The following is a 22159-nucleotide window of genomic DNA, read 5'->3' as shown; positions in this document are numbered from 1 at the left end:
AAATACATTTTATATCTCAGAATAGTGATGAAGATTATACAAAAGCTATTAAAACAATTATAAGAATAAATTCAATTGTCACTTAAGCACTGGCTGCTCTTACAGAGGACCTGTTTCCCAGCACCCACATGGCAACTAACAAACATCCATGACTCCAGTTGCAGAGGATCCAACACCCACTTCTGACTTCCGTGGGCATTGTATGACCCAGGTGAATTTATATGCATGAAGGCACTGCACTCATATACATAAAATAAAAATAATAAGTATATATTAAAAGAATGCAGCAGTAGCATCTGCAAAATGTAAGAGATGGGTTTTAAGATCTACTGTTTATCAAATGCTTAAATGCCTGTGTGTAGTCTGATATACAGGTGACATTGGTTTAGCCATGATTTGAAGGCTATAATTTTGGTATCTATATCTTAAAAATTAATTAGAAAAAAATGACTAAAACCTAAAATTATTACAGTTTCTGTAAGCATGGTATAAACCTTCTGAGACTACCTCAGAAGTTATATCATTTTTGCTTTGAAAGGCAAAGGAAATTGTGGGTTTCACTTATTTTAAGGACAAATTTAAACCATCAGGAAAGACAAGTGATTTTTTTGTGTGGGGGGTGGGCTCTGAATGAATATCACGCAACAGAATTATTTTAAAATGTGGTGGGCCAGTCAACCAGGAGGGCTCTGCTTTAACTTCCCTTCCATAATACTGGGCAAGTTCTAAAAGCATGCTTTGATGAATTGAACCAAATCATTGCATTTACCTCACAACCAGGTCATGGAGAACACATCCTATAATTTATTTTCTTGAAATTTAACTGTGATAAAAATCCTGGGGCTGCTGTAGCTAACACCTAGATCTCAAAAACTGTTCTGTTGAATCGTAATCATTTTAAAGATATTTATAGAATTCTCATCTCAACATTTCTTATAAAATCTGTGTTTTTTTTCATTAAATCAACTTGCCAGACAAAAAGGTTATAATGGGATCCTAAATAATTTGTAGATTAAAATTAGAAGTACTGAGACTGGAAAGATGTCTCAGGGGTTAAAAGTACTTGCCGCTCTTGCAGAGGACCCAGGTTCAGGTCCCAGCACCTACAATGGCAACTAACAAGTATAGATAACTCCAGTCCCAGGGATCCAGTGCCCTCTTCTGTTCTCCATAGGCACCAGGCAGGCACATGGTACACATACATACATGCAGATAAAAATTCATACACATAAATTTTTAAAAATTGAAAGCATTTATTCGGTTATTTGGCTTTTTATAAGCAGCCCAGCATTCCATCGGATGTTGATTAGTAAATCCATCCTTCTAGAAATCCTGCAGGATGGTGGTATGGTTGTGTGTATATGAAGTGCTTGAGTGCACTCCAGTGTAGTCCCAGAATCTCATTGCTCCATTTATCACAGGAAGTGCCAGGCTTTTGCAATATTTTAAGAAAAGCCACTCTACTTGCATGAATTCTCATAAGAATGGCCACAAGTATTCTATCAATTTAAACCCAACATTAAAGTTAGGGTTCTAAATGACATGTAATAGTATGATTTATTTTCTGTCTTAAGCTTTATAGGACACAAAACAAGATCCTGTCCCTACATACTGCTTTTTATTTTTAGAGTCAGAGTCGTGATAAAAATCTAAGCTTAAGAACTGTCCAATGATTTATGATATTTCATTTATTTTTCAAAGGATTGGTGTGTCACCAGTGAGCCCATTAGAATTGTAGGTTTAAAGTTCTGCAGTTTTAAAGAGAGACCAGCTGCATAAACAAGTGTGCAAACTTTGTAATTTAATTCTACATGATTTTTTTTTTTAATACTTCAAAGTGCCAAGGAAGGCAGTCTTTCTTAGGTCATAAGTTGTCTGAGTCATTATGATCTCAAACTTTCAAGCACATTTCAAGACCTCCTCTTTAAAATACTAATACTTTGTTGTGTTCATTACAACCTTAAGACGTTTCTCTTTTTGCCTAACCTACATGTTCTTTCTTCATGAACTGACACCAGTAAGGATGGAATGTGGAGAAACTGGAGGAAGACTACTTGTGAAAGACTGAAGCCTGCAGCCAGGGCTGAGAAGTCTGATAACTGTTAGTGAATGTACTTCTGCTAGTTTCATTTCTGTCACTATGATAAAATACCCTGAAAACACAGCTTAGGAAGCCAGGTGTGGTGCCTCATGCCTTTAGTCCTAACACTAGGTTGAGATCTCCAGCCTTGTCTACATAGGAAGTTCCAGGCCAGCTGGAGAGACTCTGTCTCAAACCAAAACAAACAAAAAAGGCAACTTAGGGGAGAAGGGGTTTATTAAACTCACAATTCCAGGTCACAGTCCACTACTGTGAGGAAGTCAAGTGAGCAAGAAATTGAAGCAGCTAATCACATTCACACGTGTGCTTAGAGTGCTCAGTTCACTCCTTTACAGTCAGGTCAGGACCAGCCTGACTGTATGAATGGTGCCGTCCCACTCTGAATGTGGTGTACTCTACCCCCAGCCCAAAGCTGTTTTTCTCTCAAACTTGTAAGTTTGGGATAATTATAAATTCACAGAACTTTCAATACATAATATCCATGGCAGTATACCCCTGCTCAGTTTCTCCTCGTTGGTAGCATCTAGGGTATTGACATTGATAACAATCTTGATCTTTTTCACATTTCTCTAGTTTTTCTTGAACTTACTTATGTCTGTGTGTAAATACAGATATGCGTGCACACACACATTTCTTTGCAGTTCTTATGCCATGTGTAGCTTTTTGTACTTACTTTCAAAGATGAACTTTTCCATTAAAGATTCTTCGTGTTGCCCTTTCTTGGCCACATTCACCCAGCCTCACTTATCTAGCCCTATCCCTAAGCTCTGGCAATCACTGGTAACTTCTTTAATATCATAATTTGTTTCATTTCAGTAATGTGTAAGTGGACTCTTCATGTGATATTGTGTGTATTTCATTCAGTATAATTCCCTTGAAATCATTAAGTTGTGTGTATCAATAATTCCTTTTCTTTGTTGAGTATTAGTCTGTCAAAGTATGCTAGTTTTTACGTAAAATGTGAGAAAATAATGTAAGATGTCAACTTAAGAAGTGTTTAAGGCATTGTTGAACTGACTTGTTAATTGAAAGTATAGGGGCTGGAGAGATGGCTCGAAGGTTAAGAACACTGGTTGTTCTTGCAGAAGACCTGGGTTCGTTAACTCCCGTCCCAGGGGATCTGACAGCCTCTTCTGACCTCTGTGGGCATTGCACAACACGGGCTCACCTACATGCAGGCAATACACACGTAAAATAAAAATAATAAATAAATTTTTTTTTAAAGTACGATAAATTTGCCCTGTTGACTGTGTACATTGGATGTATCTGTCTGAACACACTAAGAGCAGTGGATCACTGCCTGCATACAGAGACTGCTTCCAGTGGGAGAAGGAAACATCCCTGTTCATCTGAATAAAACTCTGTAGGGATGGAACAGAAGACAGTTCTTCATTCTGAGTCCAGCAGATTTGTTTGGGGTCTTCCCTTATGTACAGCCTGTGATTACTCGGCTAGCTTTTCACACAGCCCATGTGAATCTCATGTTCCCCATTTGAATCTCATACCTTTTTTTTTTTTTTTTTTTTTTTTTGGCCTGTGTTTGCTTTCTTAACAAAATGATTAGTTATTTTCTTTAAATTCTAGCTGACTGAAATACTTCTCCTTGGCCCTTTCTGTGCCCTGAAGGAAAGTAATGGATTCTTGAGGACTAATAAGAAAGGGATGGGGATTTGGCCTCATCTGAGGGCAAAGAAGGTTTCCCTAAGGAGGGTCATTTAAGCAGGAATCTGAAGGATGAATGAGAGTTAACTAGAAAATGAGCAGTAGGAAAACAGCTTAAGCACAGAAAAGGGCGAGTGTGATGATGCTGTAGTGACAAGGAACAAGCTAAACCTAAGGAGCTGGATGGAGCCAGTATTACCATATGCAGCACTTGGCTGCACAGACAAAGAAGTGTCTAGAGATTTTCCCAAAGCCAGACAGTAAGTGGGGGAGAGATAGGATTTGAATTCAAAGGAGTCCATCTCCAAGGCCCACACATGTTCCTTATCTCTGAATACACTGCTGGGCAGACAGACAGGAATCTACAGGCTTAGAGGTGGGGAGCTCAGAGAAGAGGTCTAGACTAGAGATTAAGAATACCAAGTGACTGGCTTTCAAGTTGTCATTATGGATGAGATACCTTAGGGGAAAGGCACACAGTGAGGCCTGATGTTTACCTAATGGTACCCTGAGAATTCAAGAGACTCTTCAGCCTTACATATACTGAGAAGCAAGAGACTTTGGTGTGGGTGTGAGTAGTCATTTTGTGCTAAGAAGTGCTAAGTTGAAGACTGAGAAGTCCTTATGGATGATATTGACAGAAGCCATCTCAGAGAATGGTGTCAAGATCACCCAATGAATGAACAGCAGAGAAGGAAATGAATATGACCACTTAGACAATGTTACACAGAAGTTTATGTGCAGTATTTAGATAGGCCTGTGGGCTACAGCTGTATGGAGTTCTGAGGCCACATGGTTTTGCTGTTATTTCAACAGAAGAGATTTGGGTTTGTTTAGAAGCCAGTACAAAACATCTGCTTAAGGCCAAGACTATATGAAAAAGGAGTGATGTTTCCATATTGTTGAGGAAACAGGGATGTGTAGAATCCTAGGCTGGGCTGAGAGCCTGGCTTTGGGAAGAAGGGGCACCCTTCTGTTGTGTCAAGACTGAGGTCAGGCAGGAATAGAGCACCTTTGGTACAAGCCTGTGGATGACACTGGGGAGGTGAGAAATGGTCCAGAGAAGGAGTGTAGTACAGGAGGTTTGAGGAGTGAAGAGGAGAAATTCTGGTATGTTCATCTAGAAGCCTGGCTCTTGTGTTTACAAAACAAACTGAGCAAAGGGCTTCACTCTACACTGAAGACCCTCTTCACCCCTTGCTCCCTTGCCCTTCCTCCAGGCCTCCCTCCCTTCTTCCCTCCCTCTCTCATTCCAGAATGTTACTAAGTAGTCTTGGGTGCAACTTACTATGTAACCAGGAGGGCCTGGAATGCACAGAGATCTTTCTTGCCTCTGTCTTCAGAGTGATGGAATTAAAAGCATGTACCATCACACATAGTTCACTTTGGATTATTTAATTTTTTTGTTTTGGTTTTTTTGAAACAGGGTCTCCTTGTAGCCCCAAATAGCCTAGAACTCACTATGTAGACCAGGATGGCCTCCATCTCACAGATATCTGCCTTCCAAGTTCTCGGATTAAAGGCGTATGCCACTGTGCCTGTCTCACTTTGTTATTTGAGACTTTATCTCTCACTGGGACTTGGGATTATCCAGTAAGGATGGGACTGATTGGCCAGACGGCCCCAGTGATATGCCAGTCTCCACTTACCCCCAGTGCTGGAATTACAAGTTTGCACTACCATACTTATCTTTAAATTTTTTAATTGATTTTTTTATTTTTAGTTTTATATGTATGACTGTTTTGTCTGCACACAGTGCCCATGGAGGCCAGAAGAGGGCATTGGGTCTCCTGGACCTGGAATTACAGACAGTTGCTAGTCACTTTGTTGGTGCTGGAACTTGACCCGGGAACTTCTGGAAGGGTAGCCAATGCTCTTAACACTGAACCACCTCCCCAGCCCACATACCTTTTTATGGGATTGCTAGGGCTTGAACTCAGGGCCTCATGCTTGTGTGACAAGCCTTTTTCTGACTGCCACCTCATATTTTTAAATTATGAAAATTTCTATTAAATTACATTATCCCAAGATTTCTATGCTTTTTATAGTGATTCCCTTACATATTTTCTATTACAGAATACATCAAATTTCAGTCTTGATTTTTTTGAAATAAAATGTTCATTATAAGAGCTTAAATTTTATCTATTAATTTGGAATTGGCTTATAAAAAATGGCCTAGAAACAGGAGAATTTTTTTTGGTCTTTTTTGGGACAGGGTCTCCCTGTAGCCCCAGCTGTCCCAGAACTCACTATGTAGACCAGGCTGGCCTTGAACTCACAGAGATCCGCCTGCCTCTGCCTCCTGAGTGCTGGAGAATTTTTAAACGAAATGCTGACTAAACATTAAGAATTTTATTTTCACTAGTTTTTTGAAGATGAAAAGGAGAATTGACTAACAAATTTGAAAATGATTCATCATGGAGTATTTAAGGCAGATAAAACAAAAGCACATAAGACATAAAAATGGCCATTCGAGACAAGACAAGGAAAAGGGGAGGAATAAGGAATTAGAGAGAAGCAAAGTAAATTTGACCAAAAGTCATTTCAAGTGCAATTTTTGGACTTTAGGTCCTATTTTGTAAGATTTATTTTTATTTCATTTTATGTATGTATGTATGTACGAGTTTGTCTAAGTGTATGCCATGTGTGCAAGAGTCCAGAAGAGGGTGTCAGATCCACTGGAGCAGCAGTTACATGTGGTTGTGAGCTATCAAACTTGGGTACTGGGCCCTGAACTCAGGTCCTCTACAAGAGCAGCAAGCACTTAACCTCTGAGCCATTTCTCCAGCCCTGGGTCCTTAACATATATGACAGAGTACATGAAATCTGGCAAGGGAGGACTCTAAGAGGAGTTCAGATGGGGGGGTGTCTAAATATGATAAAAATATATGCTGTTTTTTATATATTAGCATGTATCTTATAAATCAGTCCAGAAGCAGGAAACTCAGCCAACTTTGAAGAATCTGGAAACTGGTGTTGTCTTCCTGCTGCCAGTAAAGATAGCCATGATTAGTAAGCAGCAGCTAGTGATCATGCTGACCACAGAGTAACCAGAAACAAACACTGGGCATTTCTTTGGATCTGTAACTTCATATAGTTCAGTAGTTAATACTTAAGTTACATCCATGTACATATATTTGGAGAAATCTTAGTCTTTAGTTAATGTGATAAATCCTTGTATTATAATATAGTAAGGCAAATATCTTTATTTGCTCAAGATCCCAAATACTAAATGTGGTCTTAATGATTCACAAGTAATATTCTTTGTATTTTTCTTTTAAAAATATAAAAATATATAAAAATTCAGGTCTAGAGAGATGGCATATTAGATACTTTTCTGTTGCTGTGATAGAAACACTGACCAAAGGAACTTATAAAAGGAAGAGTTTCTTTAGCTTATGGCTCCAAAGGGGCAAGAGTCCATCATGGCTAGGAGGCATGGCTGCAGAGGTGACTGGAGGAGGAGCAGAAGCTAAGCTCTCACATCTTCAAGCAGGCACAGGAAGCAAGAGAGATACTTGAGATCTGGCAAGACTTAAAAACTCTCTTAAGCCTGCCACCATTGACATGTTTCCTCCAACATAGCCTCACCTCCTAATACCTCCCAAAACAGCACCACCAATTGAGGACAAAATGTCCAAATACTTGGAGACTGTAGGGGACATTTTCATTCAAACCACCACATTCCACTCCTTGGCCCCCGCAGGCTCATGGCCATATAAAATGCCAAATGTGTGGTTGGAGAGATGGCTCAGTGATTAAGAACAATGGTTGTTCTTACAGAAGACCCAGGTTTGAATTCCAGCACCCACATGGCAGCTAACAGCTGTATGAAACTCCAGTTCTGGGGATCCAACAGTCTCTTCTCTCCTTCATGGACACTGCACAACACAGGTGCACTTACCTACACACAGGCAATACATGCATACACATAAAATAAAAATAAAATTTTTTAAAATTGAAAAATGTATTTAGTCCAACCTTAAAAGTCTCCATAGTCATTACCAATCTCAGTACTATTCAAAAGTTCACAGTCCAATGTCTCTTCTGAGACTCAGTGAAATCACTTGAGTGTAAGCCCCTGTAAAATCAAAAGACAAATTACAAACTCCCAACATATGGTGAACCCAAATACACATTCCCATTCCAAAAGGGAGGAATTAAGGCATAGTAAAGAAATACCGGATCAAAACAAGACCAAAAAAACAACAGGGCAAGCACCAAATCCAGTAGCTCTACATTAGACTTCTGGGACTTTACTTCCAACGGTCTTAGATGGCTCACCCTTTCCAGCTTGCTTCATACAACATACATCTCTCTCTTGGGCTCATGCAACTCCCAGTATGTGGGGGTTTTTTTGGCAGATGCCTGACTGCTCTGGTACCACAAATGCCTTCTTGGGTCTCCATCAACAAGCAGGCTTCACCTTCACAATTTCACATAATGGCCTCTCAGGGCCTTCTCTATGCAGGGTCACCCTTGCTGCATACTGCCTGGCCTGGTGGCTTTCTGAAACCATAGAGGAAGAACTGATGACCCCTTCACTCTTGAATTTTTCATGTCTCTAAAGCCAGAACCAGGTGAACTACACTGCCAAGTTTGGCTGCAAGTTTGGGATGGACCCCAGCCTACTTTATCCAATTTTAGAAGCTTTTCTCTTCAGTGGCCCATGTAGCATTTTCCTTTCACAAGTTGGAGGCTTAGCTGGGTTTTGTTTTGCCCTGAAGGCACTCTCTCCATTGTTTAAGTACAAATCTCTAGGCCTCTCCTTAATCATTTTAATCTCCTTATCAATGGGATCCTCTTCTGCACATGCAAGGGCTCCAACATTTATCTTCCTAATGCTCTTTTTACAATCCACACTGTAAAATCTGTATTTCTTTCTGCCCTATTTGCTCTTTTTCTCTGTAGATTTACATAATATTCACCATTAATAGCTGCACCACTATTTCTATGTTAGGCTGTCTTGAAATTTCTTCTACCAGAGAAATTAGTCCGTGGCTTTTCAACTTAGCCTCGGGCAAGCTTTTTGCCTGTGGGCAGACTCCAGCCAGACTCTGCGAAAATATCGCAATTGCTGCTTAAGTCCTTATTTCCCTCTGGAACTATATTGTTCTCAGCACTACTTTCTTCCAGGCATCTACTTAACAGCCTTATGTTAAGCTCTGCTTACAGCAATCAACTGCTTTTCTAGCCCAAACTTCCAAAGTCTTCCACATTCTTCCAAAACCTCACATGGTCAGGGTCTTCACAGTCAACACCACACTCCTGGTACCAATTACTGTAGTAGTTAACTTTATGTTGCTGTGATAGAAACACTGACCAAAGGAACTTATAAAAGGAAGAGTTTATTTAGCTTACAGTTCCAAAGGGGCAAGACTCGTCATGTCTCGGAAGCATGGTGGCAGAGGTGGCTGTAAGAGGAGTGGAAGCTAAGCTCTCACATCTTCAAGCAAGCACAGTAAGCAAGAGAGCAACTTGAGTTCTCGCAAGGCTTAAGAATTCTCTAAGCCTGCCTCCAGTGACATGCTTTCCCCCAACATAACTATACTTCTAAGACCTCTCAAAACAGTGCCACCAAATGGGGACAAAATGTCCAAATACTTGGTGCCTGTGGGGGACATTTTCATTCAAACCACCACAGATGGCTCAGGACTAAAAATACTTACTGATCTTGAGAGGACCAGAGTTCAGGTCCCAGCACCCATGTAAGGCAGGTCACAATTGCCTGTAACTCCAGCTCCAGGAGGATCCAGTGACTGTGGCTACCATGGATACTTGCACTCAGCTGTACATACACACATAATTGAAAATAAATCTAAAAGCTCAATTTGTCTTCTAAGTATGTTGAAAATCAGCAGATTTTATCTTATAGCTGTTTTGACAGAAATAAACACAAAGATCTCTTGCAAGAAAAGTGAACTTTTACACATTAAAGAGTGATTTTTACATATTGATATGAATGTTTTTAACACACAGATTTGCCTTTTGAGGCCTAGTTGAATAAATCAATTGATGTGGCAACAACTTCCAGGAGCATATTTAATATGTGAAGTTTCTTAATTAAAATTCATTTAGCTGGATTAAGTGATCCATTATTTCCTTTAAATGGTGCTTGGGCTAACTAAATATCAGTTATTAGCTATTTTTCAAACAAATTTTTAAAAAAGAATTTTAAAAAAATGAGTATCTCAAATTGATAATTTAACCTTCTACCTTAACAGCCTAGAAAAAGAAGGGTACTTAGACAAGCAGAAGGTAGAAAAGAATAAATATTAAAGCACAAATAAGAGTAAAAATCAGTAAATAAAGTTAATGGAAAAATTGGTTCTTTAGAAAAATAGTCAACAAAATTATGAATCTTTAGCCAGACTGATAGAGAAATTTGAACAAAGTCTACTGCTAGTGTCACCACAGTTTAAAATGCTCTTCAAGAATATGAAGAACAAATGTAGGCCATTAAGTTACTCAGATAAGGTAGGCAATTCCTAAAAGACAAATCTACCAAAATTAATAAGAAGAAAAAGAAAATCTGAACCTGTAACTTGAAAAGCAGCTGTTACAATTTATTTTAACTCTTCCCACACAGTGCCCTCTCCCACTCCCAGTTCCCCACCTCCACCTTCATCTCAGGCTTTGATGGCTACACTAGTGAATTCTATCAAAACTTTAAAGAAAAAAAATGACCATAGTTGTTCTTGATTTCTCTAAAACATGGAAGAGAAGGGCATGTTTTCCAGGTCATTCTGTGAGGCCAATATCACCCTAACAAAACCACACAAGAAAGCTGTAGGCAAATGTCCCTTATGAATAGAGATATAAAAATTCCCTGCAAAATATTGGTAAACCAAATCTAGCAACTAAAAGAATTGTAAATCAATATCAAGTTAGTTAATCTCAGGAATGCAAGGTTGGTTCAACAAAAAAAGTCAAGGAACACAGTATGTACATTAACAGAATAAAGAACAAAAGCCATATGCCATTTTAACAGACACATAAAATGCATTTAATAAAATGCCCTTCTTGTGATGATTGAGTAGACTTAAGAGTAAGAAAGGACTCACCTGATGAAGGGGATCTCTGAAAACCCTCACCAGTATCATACTTCGTGGAGGGAGACTAAAAAGCTTTCCCACTAAAGTTAGGAAAGGACAGTCTGTGTTCTGTTTCTGCCTCTACTCAATGTTGTATTCAAAGTTCTAACCAGTACAGTTAGGCAAAAGATAAAGTCTCAGTTGATATGTAACATGAATTTATATGTAAAAATTCTTCAGGAATTTGCTGAAAAATTGTTATAACTAAAAAAACAAGCTTATCAAAGTTGAAAGATAGAAGAGCAGTATAAATACCAGTTACATTTATATACATTAGCCTTGAATGATCTGAAAATAATATTAGTAAAGCAACTACATTTACAGAAGCATCAAAAATAAATACTCAGTGGAGCTAGAGAGATGGTTCAACAGTTAGAGCACTGGCTGCTCTTGCAGAGGATCTGGGTTCGATTCCTAGCACCCACATGGTGGATAACAGCTGTCTGTAACTGACCTCAGGAATCGCATGACACAGGAGCACTTATACACATGCAGGCAATACTAGTGTATACTATACTATAAAAATAATATGTAGTGTATACTATATACATACAAATAAAAAATAGTGTATACTATACACATACTATAAAAATAATATATTTAAATAAATACTCAAAAGTAAGTTTAACAAAGGTGCAAGATATGTATGCCAAAAGCTAAAATTATATGAGAAATGAAAAGACATAAACAAATGGAAAGATATCCGTGTTCATAGGCTGGGAAATTTAACATCATTAGCACGACAACCCTACCCAAATTAAGCTATGTATTGAGTATAATCTCTCTATAAAGAGCTGTTTCATTTTGCATGTATTAACAGTCTGACCTTAAAAATCGTATAGTACTTGTACATGTTGTCACCATTGCTATGAGTTCATATGAGTAAATGACCAACTGTCTGGAAATCTCTGTTTCCCTGTGGTCATCCACCACCTCTGCCTCTTAAAATCTTTCTGCCCCCTCTTCTGCAATGATCCCTGAGTCTTGGGAAGCAAAGGTTTGATACAGGTGTGCAATTCAAGGATAAGCAGGATATAGCCTCTTATTCTCTGCACTTTGGCTAGTTGTAGGTTTCTTTACTATCTGCTGCATAAGGAAATTTCTTTGCTGAGAGTTGAGAGATGCATAATCTATAGGTTATAACAATAACTTACTTGGAGTCAGTTTGATACTATATTTAGCAGAATAATACTATTAGGCTATCTCCTATGGCCTGTGGTCTATCTAGCCTCAGGTTCTTAGATTTGATATCACCGTCAGTTATGGGCTCCGGTCTATGAAGCAGACCTTTAAACCAGACAAAATTCTGGCATAGACATGGTGATAAGAACCCCAGCCCTACCTAAGGAAGTATTGGCAACAGATGGCTGCTGGGAAGGAAAGAATCAACCTCATTTAAGGGTGAGATTCTTGGTAGGTTAACCAGGCTCAGTAGATGAATCCAACCAAAGAGCATTTGGGGGACACAAATTAGAATACATATAATTGAGTAGGGGTGGTAAGGTGGAGTGCAGATGTGGGTGGCGGGGATATAAATATGATCAAAATGCATTGTATGAGATTTGAAGAAAAATCAATTTAAAAAGTCTGAATATCATGAGAATGAAAGGAACTTAACGATCACCAAAATTATTTTGAAAAAGCTAAGGTTGATTCATCCTTTTTGATTTCTTGACTTAAACTACAAGCTATAATAAGGCAGCATGGTTCTACAATAAGGAAAGATATAGATGCACAGAACAGAAGGAGGAGTCCAAAAATGACCCTGGCACTGCTGTTGGACTGATCTTCAACAAGCAAGGATGCCCTCACAGGTCAATAGGGATAAGGTAGCAATGGTCCTGGGACACTGGATAGTTAATACAGCATAATGAAATACACCATGTATAGACAGTAACTCAGAGACCTGAAAATCAGAGCTAAGACAATGTCAAAAACTCTCAGAGGAAAACATAGGTTGGTATCTTTATGACGTCAAGTTATGTGAAATAATCAGATTGACAATGTACAATGCAACAAAAGAAAATCAGGTAGGCTGAACTTCACCAAAATTAAAAGCTTTCAAGTGTAAAATAATAATCCCAGAATATGGAAAAGAAATTTGCAAATGATACCCCTGGTAAGACGCTTTTATAAGAATATACAAATAACGTTTAAAACTCAACAATTAAAGGAAAAATAAGTACCATACAAAGGAACTGAATATATATACATATATGTGCACAAACTGTGGGCACATGAAAAAAATACTCAGTGTCATTTATCACTCAGGAATAGGCACAGTGCAATGCCACATGACAAACAAATGGATAGAAGCAGGTATTCATGGGAATGTGTAGAACCTGGAAGCCTCCTGCACTGTTAGTGAGGATTATATGGGAAGCTTCTTTGGCAAAGCCATTGTGGTAGTTCATCAGATGATTGAGCATCTCAAGTACCCTGTGACCTAACCTGTGGCTGTGTGAAGTATGCCCATCCTGATTGTAGACAAAACACTTTGAAAGGAGTGTTCTTTTTATTTTTGCGGTGTTGAAGCATCACAAACACCATTGATTACTACTGAGCCCCTTTTAGGTATTGTGTTAGATGCTCACAGGCAAGGTGAGCCCCCCCCCCCGCCTTGTAGAGCTTCTTGTCTAGAAGGTATGAGGCATTATCTAAGTAAAATCACAGTACTATGGGAGAAAGATGCAGAGTTCACTGAATGTATTAACAAGAATATCTGAACAAATTGGGCCATGGACAGCTCTAAGGAAGTGATTTGCCTTGAGACCTTGTTAGGGTTTGTATCAGAATTGTTCCTTCAAGACTCCTGTGTTGAGACTTGGTGGCCAGCCTACCGAGAGGTGGAAGAATCTTCCAGAGGTGAATCCTCGTGGAAAGAAGTTAGTTCATTGTGGGGCTGAGCCCTTGAAGGGAATATTGGCCCCACTCCTCCCTATCTATCTCTCCTTTTCTTCTTTTGAGGTGAGCAGCCTCCTCGGCCATTTTTCCATGATATACTCCCTTACCACAGGCCCAAAAGTGACTGGGACAGTCTGAAACCTCAGAGACCATGAGCTAAAATAAACCTTTTCTTCTTTAAGTTGATTGTCTCATATATTTTGTCACAGCAATAGAAAGCTAACTGACAGATATGAAAGATGTATTCATGTCCTCAATACAAGAAGAAAAAAACAAAGTGTATAAAGACTCCATTGGGGGGCTGGAGAGAGAGCTCAGTGGTTAAGAACACTGACTGTTCTTGCAGAAGACCCAGGTTCGAATCCTAGCACCCACATGGCAGCTAACAACTGTCCTTAACTCCAGTTCTAGGGGATCTGACCATCTCTTCTCTATTCTGTGGACATTGCATGATATTGGTGCACTTACCTACATGCAGGCAATATATGCATACACATTAAAAAAAACAAAAAAGACCCCATTGGGAGGAAGCAGTTATATATAGGAGACTCAGGAAAAGTTAGGGTAAGTAGGATGCAGAACATAAGAGCCAGAAGCTCAGGGTAAAGCAAGTCAGGACCAGACTGCAAAACCCTATAGGTATGTTAACTGTTTTTAGGGCTTTCAGTCTGGGATGAGATACTTTTAATTTGTGTTTTGAAAACGTTAGTGTGGCTATGGTTAGAAATACCTAGTTGTCTGGTTATGGATGCTACAGCTTGTGTCAGTAGGTTTGCAGTGGAGAGGAGGAAAAGTGGACATTCCAGAGGACTATTAGGAGAGAAAATTGATACAATTTGATGAGCTTCTGGACCACACTGAGGGAGAGGTGTCATCCATGGCCTCAGGTGCCAGGGTTTAGAAAATGAACATGTTGGAGTGCTGTTTCTAAGCCAGAGATTCTCCCTCAGTATGGATATTGTTTTGAACTACTTCAGGTAACATGGTTGACTGCTTTCTGCTGAGAAGTACCACTGTCTTATGAAGGCAGTCACACAGAATATAGGATTATGCAATTTACTGGTAGCAAGTATTTTGAAAAAAGTGCAAATTTGAGAAAATTTGGCAAATTTTTAGTGTTTGACAGATGGATTTTGCTCTGAGCCTTTCTTCTGGTAAGAACCTCAGTGTCTTATGATGGCCTTGGCCCAGTCCTGTGGAGATCATCTGTCATGTAAGTTTCCTCATGTTGCCATAAGTAATGAAAGTAGACTCTGAAGTAATTGTCTGGCACATAGCTACCTTCTAGCGACAGCTCTTTGGAATGAATTCACTATTTGCCATTTCTTACTTCCTCGGCCAGCCAAAGTCCTCAAATGTCAAGTTCTTCAATGTTTTTTTATTCTGCAGTTATATATAAGTAGAAGTCTTTCATCATAACTTCTAAAAGCCACTTTTGCACTTTACCACCACACTGAAATAAATTTTAATTTATACCCTAACTTTTCTTCAAATGTCTTCTGAGGAATATCATTGTTCCACATATAGCTGGATTTGGAATACCAGTACTCAGAGCCAACTAACTGGTAAAAGCGGAAAACAGTGTACAGACGTGTGCAGATTAAGTTAATAAGACTGTAACTGGTATAAGAAAGGCATCTATCTCTCAGGCCATTAGTGTTGTTACTAATGCTTCAGTAGCAGATGAACATTATAAATGTATAAATGCCCTGTAAGCATAGCAAAGCTGGAAGGAATTTCAATTGGAAGCTCAGAAGTCATTTAGAGACAGCAGTAGTGACTTGGCTTTTACCATCCTTTTCCTGGGACATTGTCACTTATGTGTTCTATTTGACAGCACACATAGGAAGGAGCAGGGATTTGCTTCTGAGTTTTTCCATGAGAATATTGAAGTTCATCTCCATCCGAACACTTCTGTTTTTGTTACTGTCCGTTGGAAGCCCAATAAAGCTTAGCTCCTTATTACTGAGCATTAAGTATGTTAGTGTTTTCCATCTGTGCGTATTCTATTGTGCATTTTAATTTTTGAGAATTGTTTGACACATGAAATGGAAATCTTATTTAAATTTTTTATTTTTTATTTTATTATTTTATTTTATGTGTATGCATGTATTGCCTGCATGTAGGTAAGTGCACCCATCTCATGCAATGCCCGCGAGGACAGAAGAAGCTGTCGGACCCCCTGGAACTGGAATTATAGACAGTTGTTAGCTGCCATGTGGGTGCTGGGATTTGAACCCAGGTCTTCTACAAGAACAACCAGTGTTCTTAACCGCTGAGCCATCTCTCCAGCCCCCGGAAATTTTATTTAAAAAAGGATTATGAGGTTAAAGGACAGACACTGGTACCTATCCATGAGCCTATGGTATACATTTACTAGCTGTATAAGCTGAGAGAATTCATGTGAGCTCTCTGTGCCTTAGTTTCTTTATATGTAAAATAGCATAAAAATATCCATCTCATGACTGATGAAAATTAAATTGTCTAATACATTCTTAAGATGCTGAGAATACTGTTTGGTACTTGTAACCTCAAAATTCATATTCGTTTATGGTACTCTTGTTATGCTAATAGCTTCCCACTTGAAAATTGAGAACTTAGTTCCATCATGGTGGTTGTTAATAATGGTTTTCTTCATTGTTGTTGGGGAAGGGTTGGGCTAGCATTAAGGAAAGTTACATGGCTAGTAAGTTTTATATAAATCAGATATACTAAGCCATTAACTTAGTTAAAAAAAAGTGTTTATGGTGCATGGAAATTAGACAATTGAATTTTAATGTTGAGAAATAAAGCTTTAGGAATGTTGTAAACATCCTTTACATCATCTGTTAGAGCCTTCACATACAGCAGCAGGAGCAGAGATGGATACAGATACCACAGGGCCCGCAATACTGAAAACATTTCCTTTCTAAGCCTTTACAGAAGTTTCCAACACCTGGTCTATAGAGTCATTAACTGTGTTTATTAGCAAATAAACTCATGACCTTTATCCTGCTTTGACAAAAGATGGACATGTATAAGGAAGCATATGGCTTCAGCCAGCCACTGAAGCCAGAAAACTTTTTTATTTTTTTAATTATGTGTATACATGTGGGTTTATTTATGTGGGCGCAGGTGCCCACAGAGGCCAGAGGTATCAGATACCCTGGATCTGGAGTTACAGGTGGTTTTGAGCCACCTGATTTGTGTGCTGAGAACTGAACTTGGATCCTCTGCAAGAGTAGCAAGTGCTTTTAACTGCTGAACCATCTCTCTTGCCCCAGAAAACTTTGATATTGATTTGATAAAAGTATAACTTTCCACTTTGCTTAACATTTTCTTAAAACTGAAATGCAAGTACATGAGTAGGCTTAATTCAGAACTAGTGAATTGTATAAATATAGACATTACTCAAAATATACATTTTCACTAATGAGTATTGATTTGGCTTCCTGTCATAAATCAAGAGCAATGACTAGTGTGTGTGCTGAGGTGAGGGGGTCTTGTTTAAGGATATTTGCTACTCCATAATTCTTTTTAAAAGGTTTTTAACTTAAATGGATTTCAAAACAATCAATTAATGAAATTCTTTAAATGATAATGCTTCTTTAGATTACAGTAGTAAATTCCATTTCAGAAGTTACTTGTTATTTTTTCCCTTTTTATTGAATTTTTACAAATTTCATATAATGTATTTTGATCATATTTAGATCCCTTCCTCCATCTGTAGCCCCTTACTACTACATATGTATGTGTATATTACTACTATATACATATGTGTGTATATATACATATATATAAAGAGCTATAGAATCACTAAAATTCTAACACAATTTTTCACAGAAATACTTGTTATTTTTTAAAGGCTTTGCCTTTGTGACTGAGAGTCTAGGCTTAGGAAGCCAGAGCTGGAAGCTTTGGGCACTTGTGCTTAGAGAACATGTGCTTTAATTTTGTCACACCAATTTTGTCAGTCATTTGGACAAATAACCTTTAGTTCTGTCCTCATGCTATTTTTAACTATGTGGATTTTTTACTTGCTTGATTATATAATCTTTATAAGGAACTAGTTTGTCCTCAAATATCTGTAAAATCTTGTATTTCCCTTTGTTTAGGTTTATATCTTTTAAAGTCGATTCATCAAATATATTTGAAAGATGGCTCTCCAAGGCCATGGGAGTAATAGGATCAAGATGGATGTGGACCCTGCCCTTGGAGAGTCTTGAATCTGTCAATGAAATTAATAAGAGATGGTCTGTGTTGGGAGTGCAAAGGTAACACGGCATAGCAGAACTTCAGCTGATCTAGGTAAGTCAAAGTATTTGTTTCTTTGGATTATTTTTCTTTTGAAATTTGCACTGACATTTAAATAGATCTGTTTCTAAGTTAAAATTATTTTCTGTTTAGAAAAAGTATTGAAACAAAAATTTTAAGAATTTACATATAATGTAATTTTTGTAAATAAGATTGTAATAAATACAATCTATTAAATTCCTGTATTAAATGGCTGATGAATGGATTTTGCATAGTTGATTTTTCTTGAAAATTATTTATTAAGTATAATGCTCACTGTGAAATTGGAATTAGGGAAACACGAAAAGTTTTTTTTTAAGGATTCTCAGTTTAATTAGTACTTAAAAATCAAGGTATTTCCCCTTGAACAGAAAAGTATCTTAAAGTAGATTCTAGCTACTGGGTTTCCCCTCTTTTAGAATAGTTAACTTACTACTTTTAGTATAAAATAATTGGTTGTGTGCTTATATGAATATGTCTTCACAGTACAGATACTTTCTGAGAAATCCAGGATGAACAGTGTTGTGGTATGAACGCAGGGTGTTCTCAACAAACTAGACAGGACAGCTCACTAAGCTACAAACCCATGCAACGTGTTCCTTAACTGGGTACCATAGGCATTTGTCATATAATGCCTATTTGAATATCTAAGTTTGTAATAGGTACAAGAAACATAAAAGCTAGCATACCTGTATAGAGTGGCTACTGTGAGTGGAACTTACAGGACTGGAAGGTGTTCTGAGTCAGTGAGGCAGTAGGGAATATGAGGGGCCCTAGAACATGACTGTCCACTGTGGTAGACTTCTAAATACTGTACACTCAGGCGAAACTCAATTTAAATTAACCTGAGCTTACTGCTGCATTTTTACTTTGTAAATTTGTAATTTTTAACTTTATTTTTTTACATTTTGTTTATTGTCTGTGTGTATATGTATGGGGGCATGTGTATATTGTGGCACGTATGTGGAAATCAGAGGACAACTGGTGAGAATTGATTCTTTCCTTCCACCATGTGGGTCCTAGGGATTGAATTACCTTCTGAGCCATCTCATTGGCCTTTTTGAAAAAAAAAAAAAACTTAGTCATTTGTGATAATTCTTGGCTCAGAACACAATAGTTTATAGTAGTGCTAACAAATATTTTAATATCCTTATTCTATAAGGCTTTTCCTATATATTTAGTTTGTTTTAATCTTTTTAATTAGCTTTTTTGTTAAAAATTAAGACGGAAACACACATATTAGCCTAGATTTTCATAGGTCAAGATCGCACATTACTGTCTCCAGCTGTGCACCTGTCCCACTGGAAGGTCTTCAAGGACCACAGCAAGCATGGAGCTGTCGCTGCCTACCATAATACCATCTTCTTCCAGAATCCCTCCAGAAAGAGCTACCTGGGATTTTGTAGGACTAACTTCTTTTTTTATTATTAATTTTTTAATTGAATTTTTTGTGTATTTCATACAGAACAGCTCAAACAATCTGAATCATCTTTATACCCCCATCCCTTCCCCCCACTGGAGCCCATATATGAGGTCATCCCTGTTAAGGCCTACTAGGTTGTCAGTGTCCCCAAATGTTCCCCAGTGCAAGTCCATCCACTAAGTAGTCAGCCTGTCTAGTAGAGTCCCTTGTTTTAGGAAGATCAGCTTCTCTTCATCTAGCAGCTATCATTTGCCAACATTCCTTCAGAAAAGGTTAGGGTCTGCTGTTCATTTTCCCAGTTCTATGCTAGGTTATTGTCTGCCTGAGTTTGCATGGGACTTGTGTATGCTGACACCTATGCCATAGAATCATATGACCAGGTTCCCAGGAGCTTGTAGGACTCTGTTTCCTTATGGTCATGCACATCCATCCTGGCTCTTACAATCTTTCCTGCCCCCTCTTCCACAATGGTCCCTGAGCCTTGGGTGGGAGAAGTTTAATAAAGGGGTGCTGTCCAAGGACCATTCAGCAGACTCTTGATCTCTACACTTTGGCTATTTGTAACCTTTTTATGTTCCTGGCCCTCTGCTGCATAAGGAGCTTCATTATTGAGAACTGAGAGATTCATTAGTGTCCTCTTCATTAAAACTCTTCCATGTTCCATGAGCTTTAGGTGTAGAGGTTACATTATAGATGTGTCACTTAGGCCTGCGCAACTCAGAGACAATGTCCATGTATAACCAGTTGTTGTACTTGGTAATAGCCTCTGACTGGTGCAAAATGAGCTTATTGATGAGCGGTGACTGGGATACTTGTTTATAAAGATATGGTTCTAGGATCCACATATGAGGGAGAACATACATCGTTTGTTTTTCTGAGTCTGTGTTACTTCACATAGTATAACAGTTTCTAGTTACATCCATTTACCTGCAAATTTCATGATCTCATCTTCCTTTACTGCTGAGTAGAACTCCATTGTATAAATGTACCGCATTTTCATTATCAACACTTAGGTTGCTTCCATCTCTTAGCTTTTGTGAAAAAAGCAGTAACAAACATGCATGTACAAGTGTCTCTGCAATAGGATGAGTTCTTTCGGTATATGCCAAGGAGTGGTATAACTGACTCATATGGTAGGTTCATTTTTAGTTTCTAAAGGTTTCGCCACACTGCTTTCCATAGGGGATGCACAATTGTGAAATTCCACCAGCAGTGGATGAGTGTTCCCCCTTCCCCACATCCTCTCTAACATTTGGTATCATTTGTGCTCTTGATCTTAGCCAGTCTGACTGGGGTAAGATGAAATCTTAAAGTGGTTTAAATTTGCATTTCCGTAATTACTAACGATGTTGAATACCCTTTAAGATGCTTTATAGCCATCTTTATTTCATGTTTTGAGAACTCTCTGTTCAGATCCTTAGCCCATCTTTTAATTGGGTTACTTGCTTTCTGGATTCTTTGTTTTTTGAGTCCTTTATATATTCTGGATTTTAAACCTCTGTCAGATATGTTGCTGGTGAAGATTTTCTCCCAATCTGTGGGTTTTCTCTTCACTTCCTTGGTTGCTTTTTTTGATGTACAGAAGCTTTTTAGTTTAATAAGGTCCCATTTGTTGATTCTTGACCTTATTTCCTGAGCAATTGTTGTCCAGTTTAGAAAGTCCTTTCCTACACCTATATCTTGTAAGTTATCGCCAATGTTTTCTGATAACAGTTCCAGACTTTCAGGCTTCACATTGAGGTCTTTGATCTGTTTGGAGTTGACTTGTGCAAGGTGAAAGATAGGGGTCTAGTTTCATTCTTCTACAGGTGGAGATCCAGTTTTGCCAGCACCATTTGCTGAACATGCTGTCTTTCCTCCAGTGAATGTTCTTGGCCCCTTTGTCAAATATCAAGTGGCTGAAATTGCATGTACTCACACTTGGGTCTTCACTTTTGTTCCAGTGATTTACAGGTCTATTTTTGTGCCAGTGCCATGTTGTTTTTATGACTATAGCTCTGTAATACAGCTTAATATCTGGTATAGTAATCCCCCTGGTATTGCTCTTAGTGCTCAGTGTTGCTGTGGCTATCTGTGGTCTTTTGTGCTTCCATCTGAATCTTAGGATGGTTTTTTTCCAATTCTGTGAAAAATGTCATGGGGATTTTGATTGGCATTGCATTGAATCTACAAATGGCTTTTGGTAGGATGGTCATTTTCACAATATTAATTCTTCCAATCCATGAGCATGGGAGGTCCTTCCATTTTCTGGTGTCTTCCTCAATCTCTTTCCTTAAAGATTTAAAATTTTCATTGTAGAGGTCCTTAATGTCTTTGATCAGGTTTATTCCGAGATTTTTTTTCCAGCTATTGTGAAGGGGAGTGTTTCCATGTGCTCTTTCTCTGATTGCTTGTTATTGGTATATAGAAAGGCTACAGACTTTTGTAGGTTAATTTTGTAACCTGCCACTTTACTGAATGTGTTAATAATTTCTAGGAGTTTTCTAGTGGAATTTTTGGTGTCTTTTAGATATAGTATCATATCATGTGCAAAGGGGATAATTTGTTCTCTTCTTTTCCAGTTATTGCTCCTTTAATTCCCATCTCTTGTCTTATTGCTCTTGCAAGAGTTTCAAGCACTATGTTAAAGAGGAGTAGAGATAGTGGACAGCCTTGTCTGGTTCCTGAATTCAATGGGAATGCTTCCAATTTTTCTCCATTTAG

At 38.3% G+C, this 22159-nt stretch overlaps 1 protein-coding gene across 1 annotated transcript in view; it reads left to right on the top strand.

The window, feature by feature from the left end:
* Znf438 (zinc finger protein 438) overlaps positions 1-22159 on the top strand; it is a 199449-nt gene that overhangs the window by 109918 nt on the left and 67372 nt on the right. The window contains exon 3 of the mRNA XM_029554776.1: positions 17856-18048. Coding sequence (XP_029410636.1) covers positions 17991-18048 — 58 coding nt within the window. The 5' untranslated portion in view covers positions 17856-17990. The remainder of the gene's footprint in view (positions 1-17855; positions 18049-22159) is intronic.

Source organism: Nannospalax galili, unplaced genomic scaffold (genome assembly GCF_000622305.1).
Source record: "Nannospalax galili isolate Female #2095 unplaced genomic scaffold, S.galili_v1.0 scaffold43, whole genome shotgun sequence".
In the NCBI taxonomy this organism is placed as follows: domain Eukaryota; kingdom Metazoa; phylum Chordata; class Mammalia; order Rodentia; family Spalacidae; genus Nannospalax; species Nannospalax galili.
Note: the sequence above shows the minus strand (reverse complement) of the source record. Positions and strands in the feature narration are given on the sequence as shown.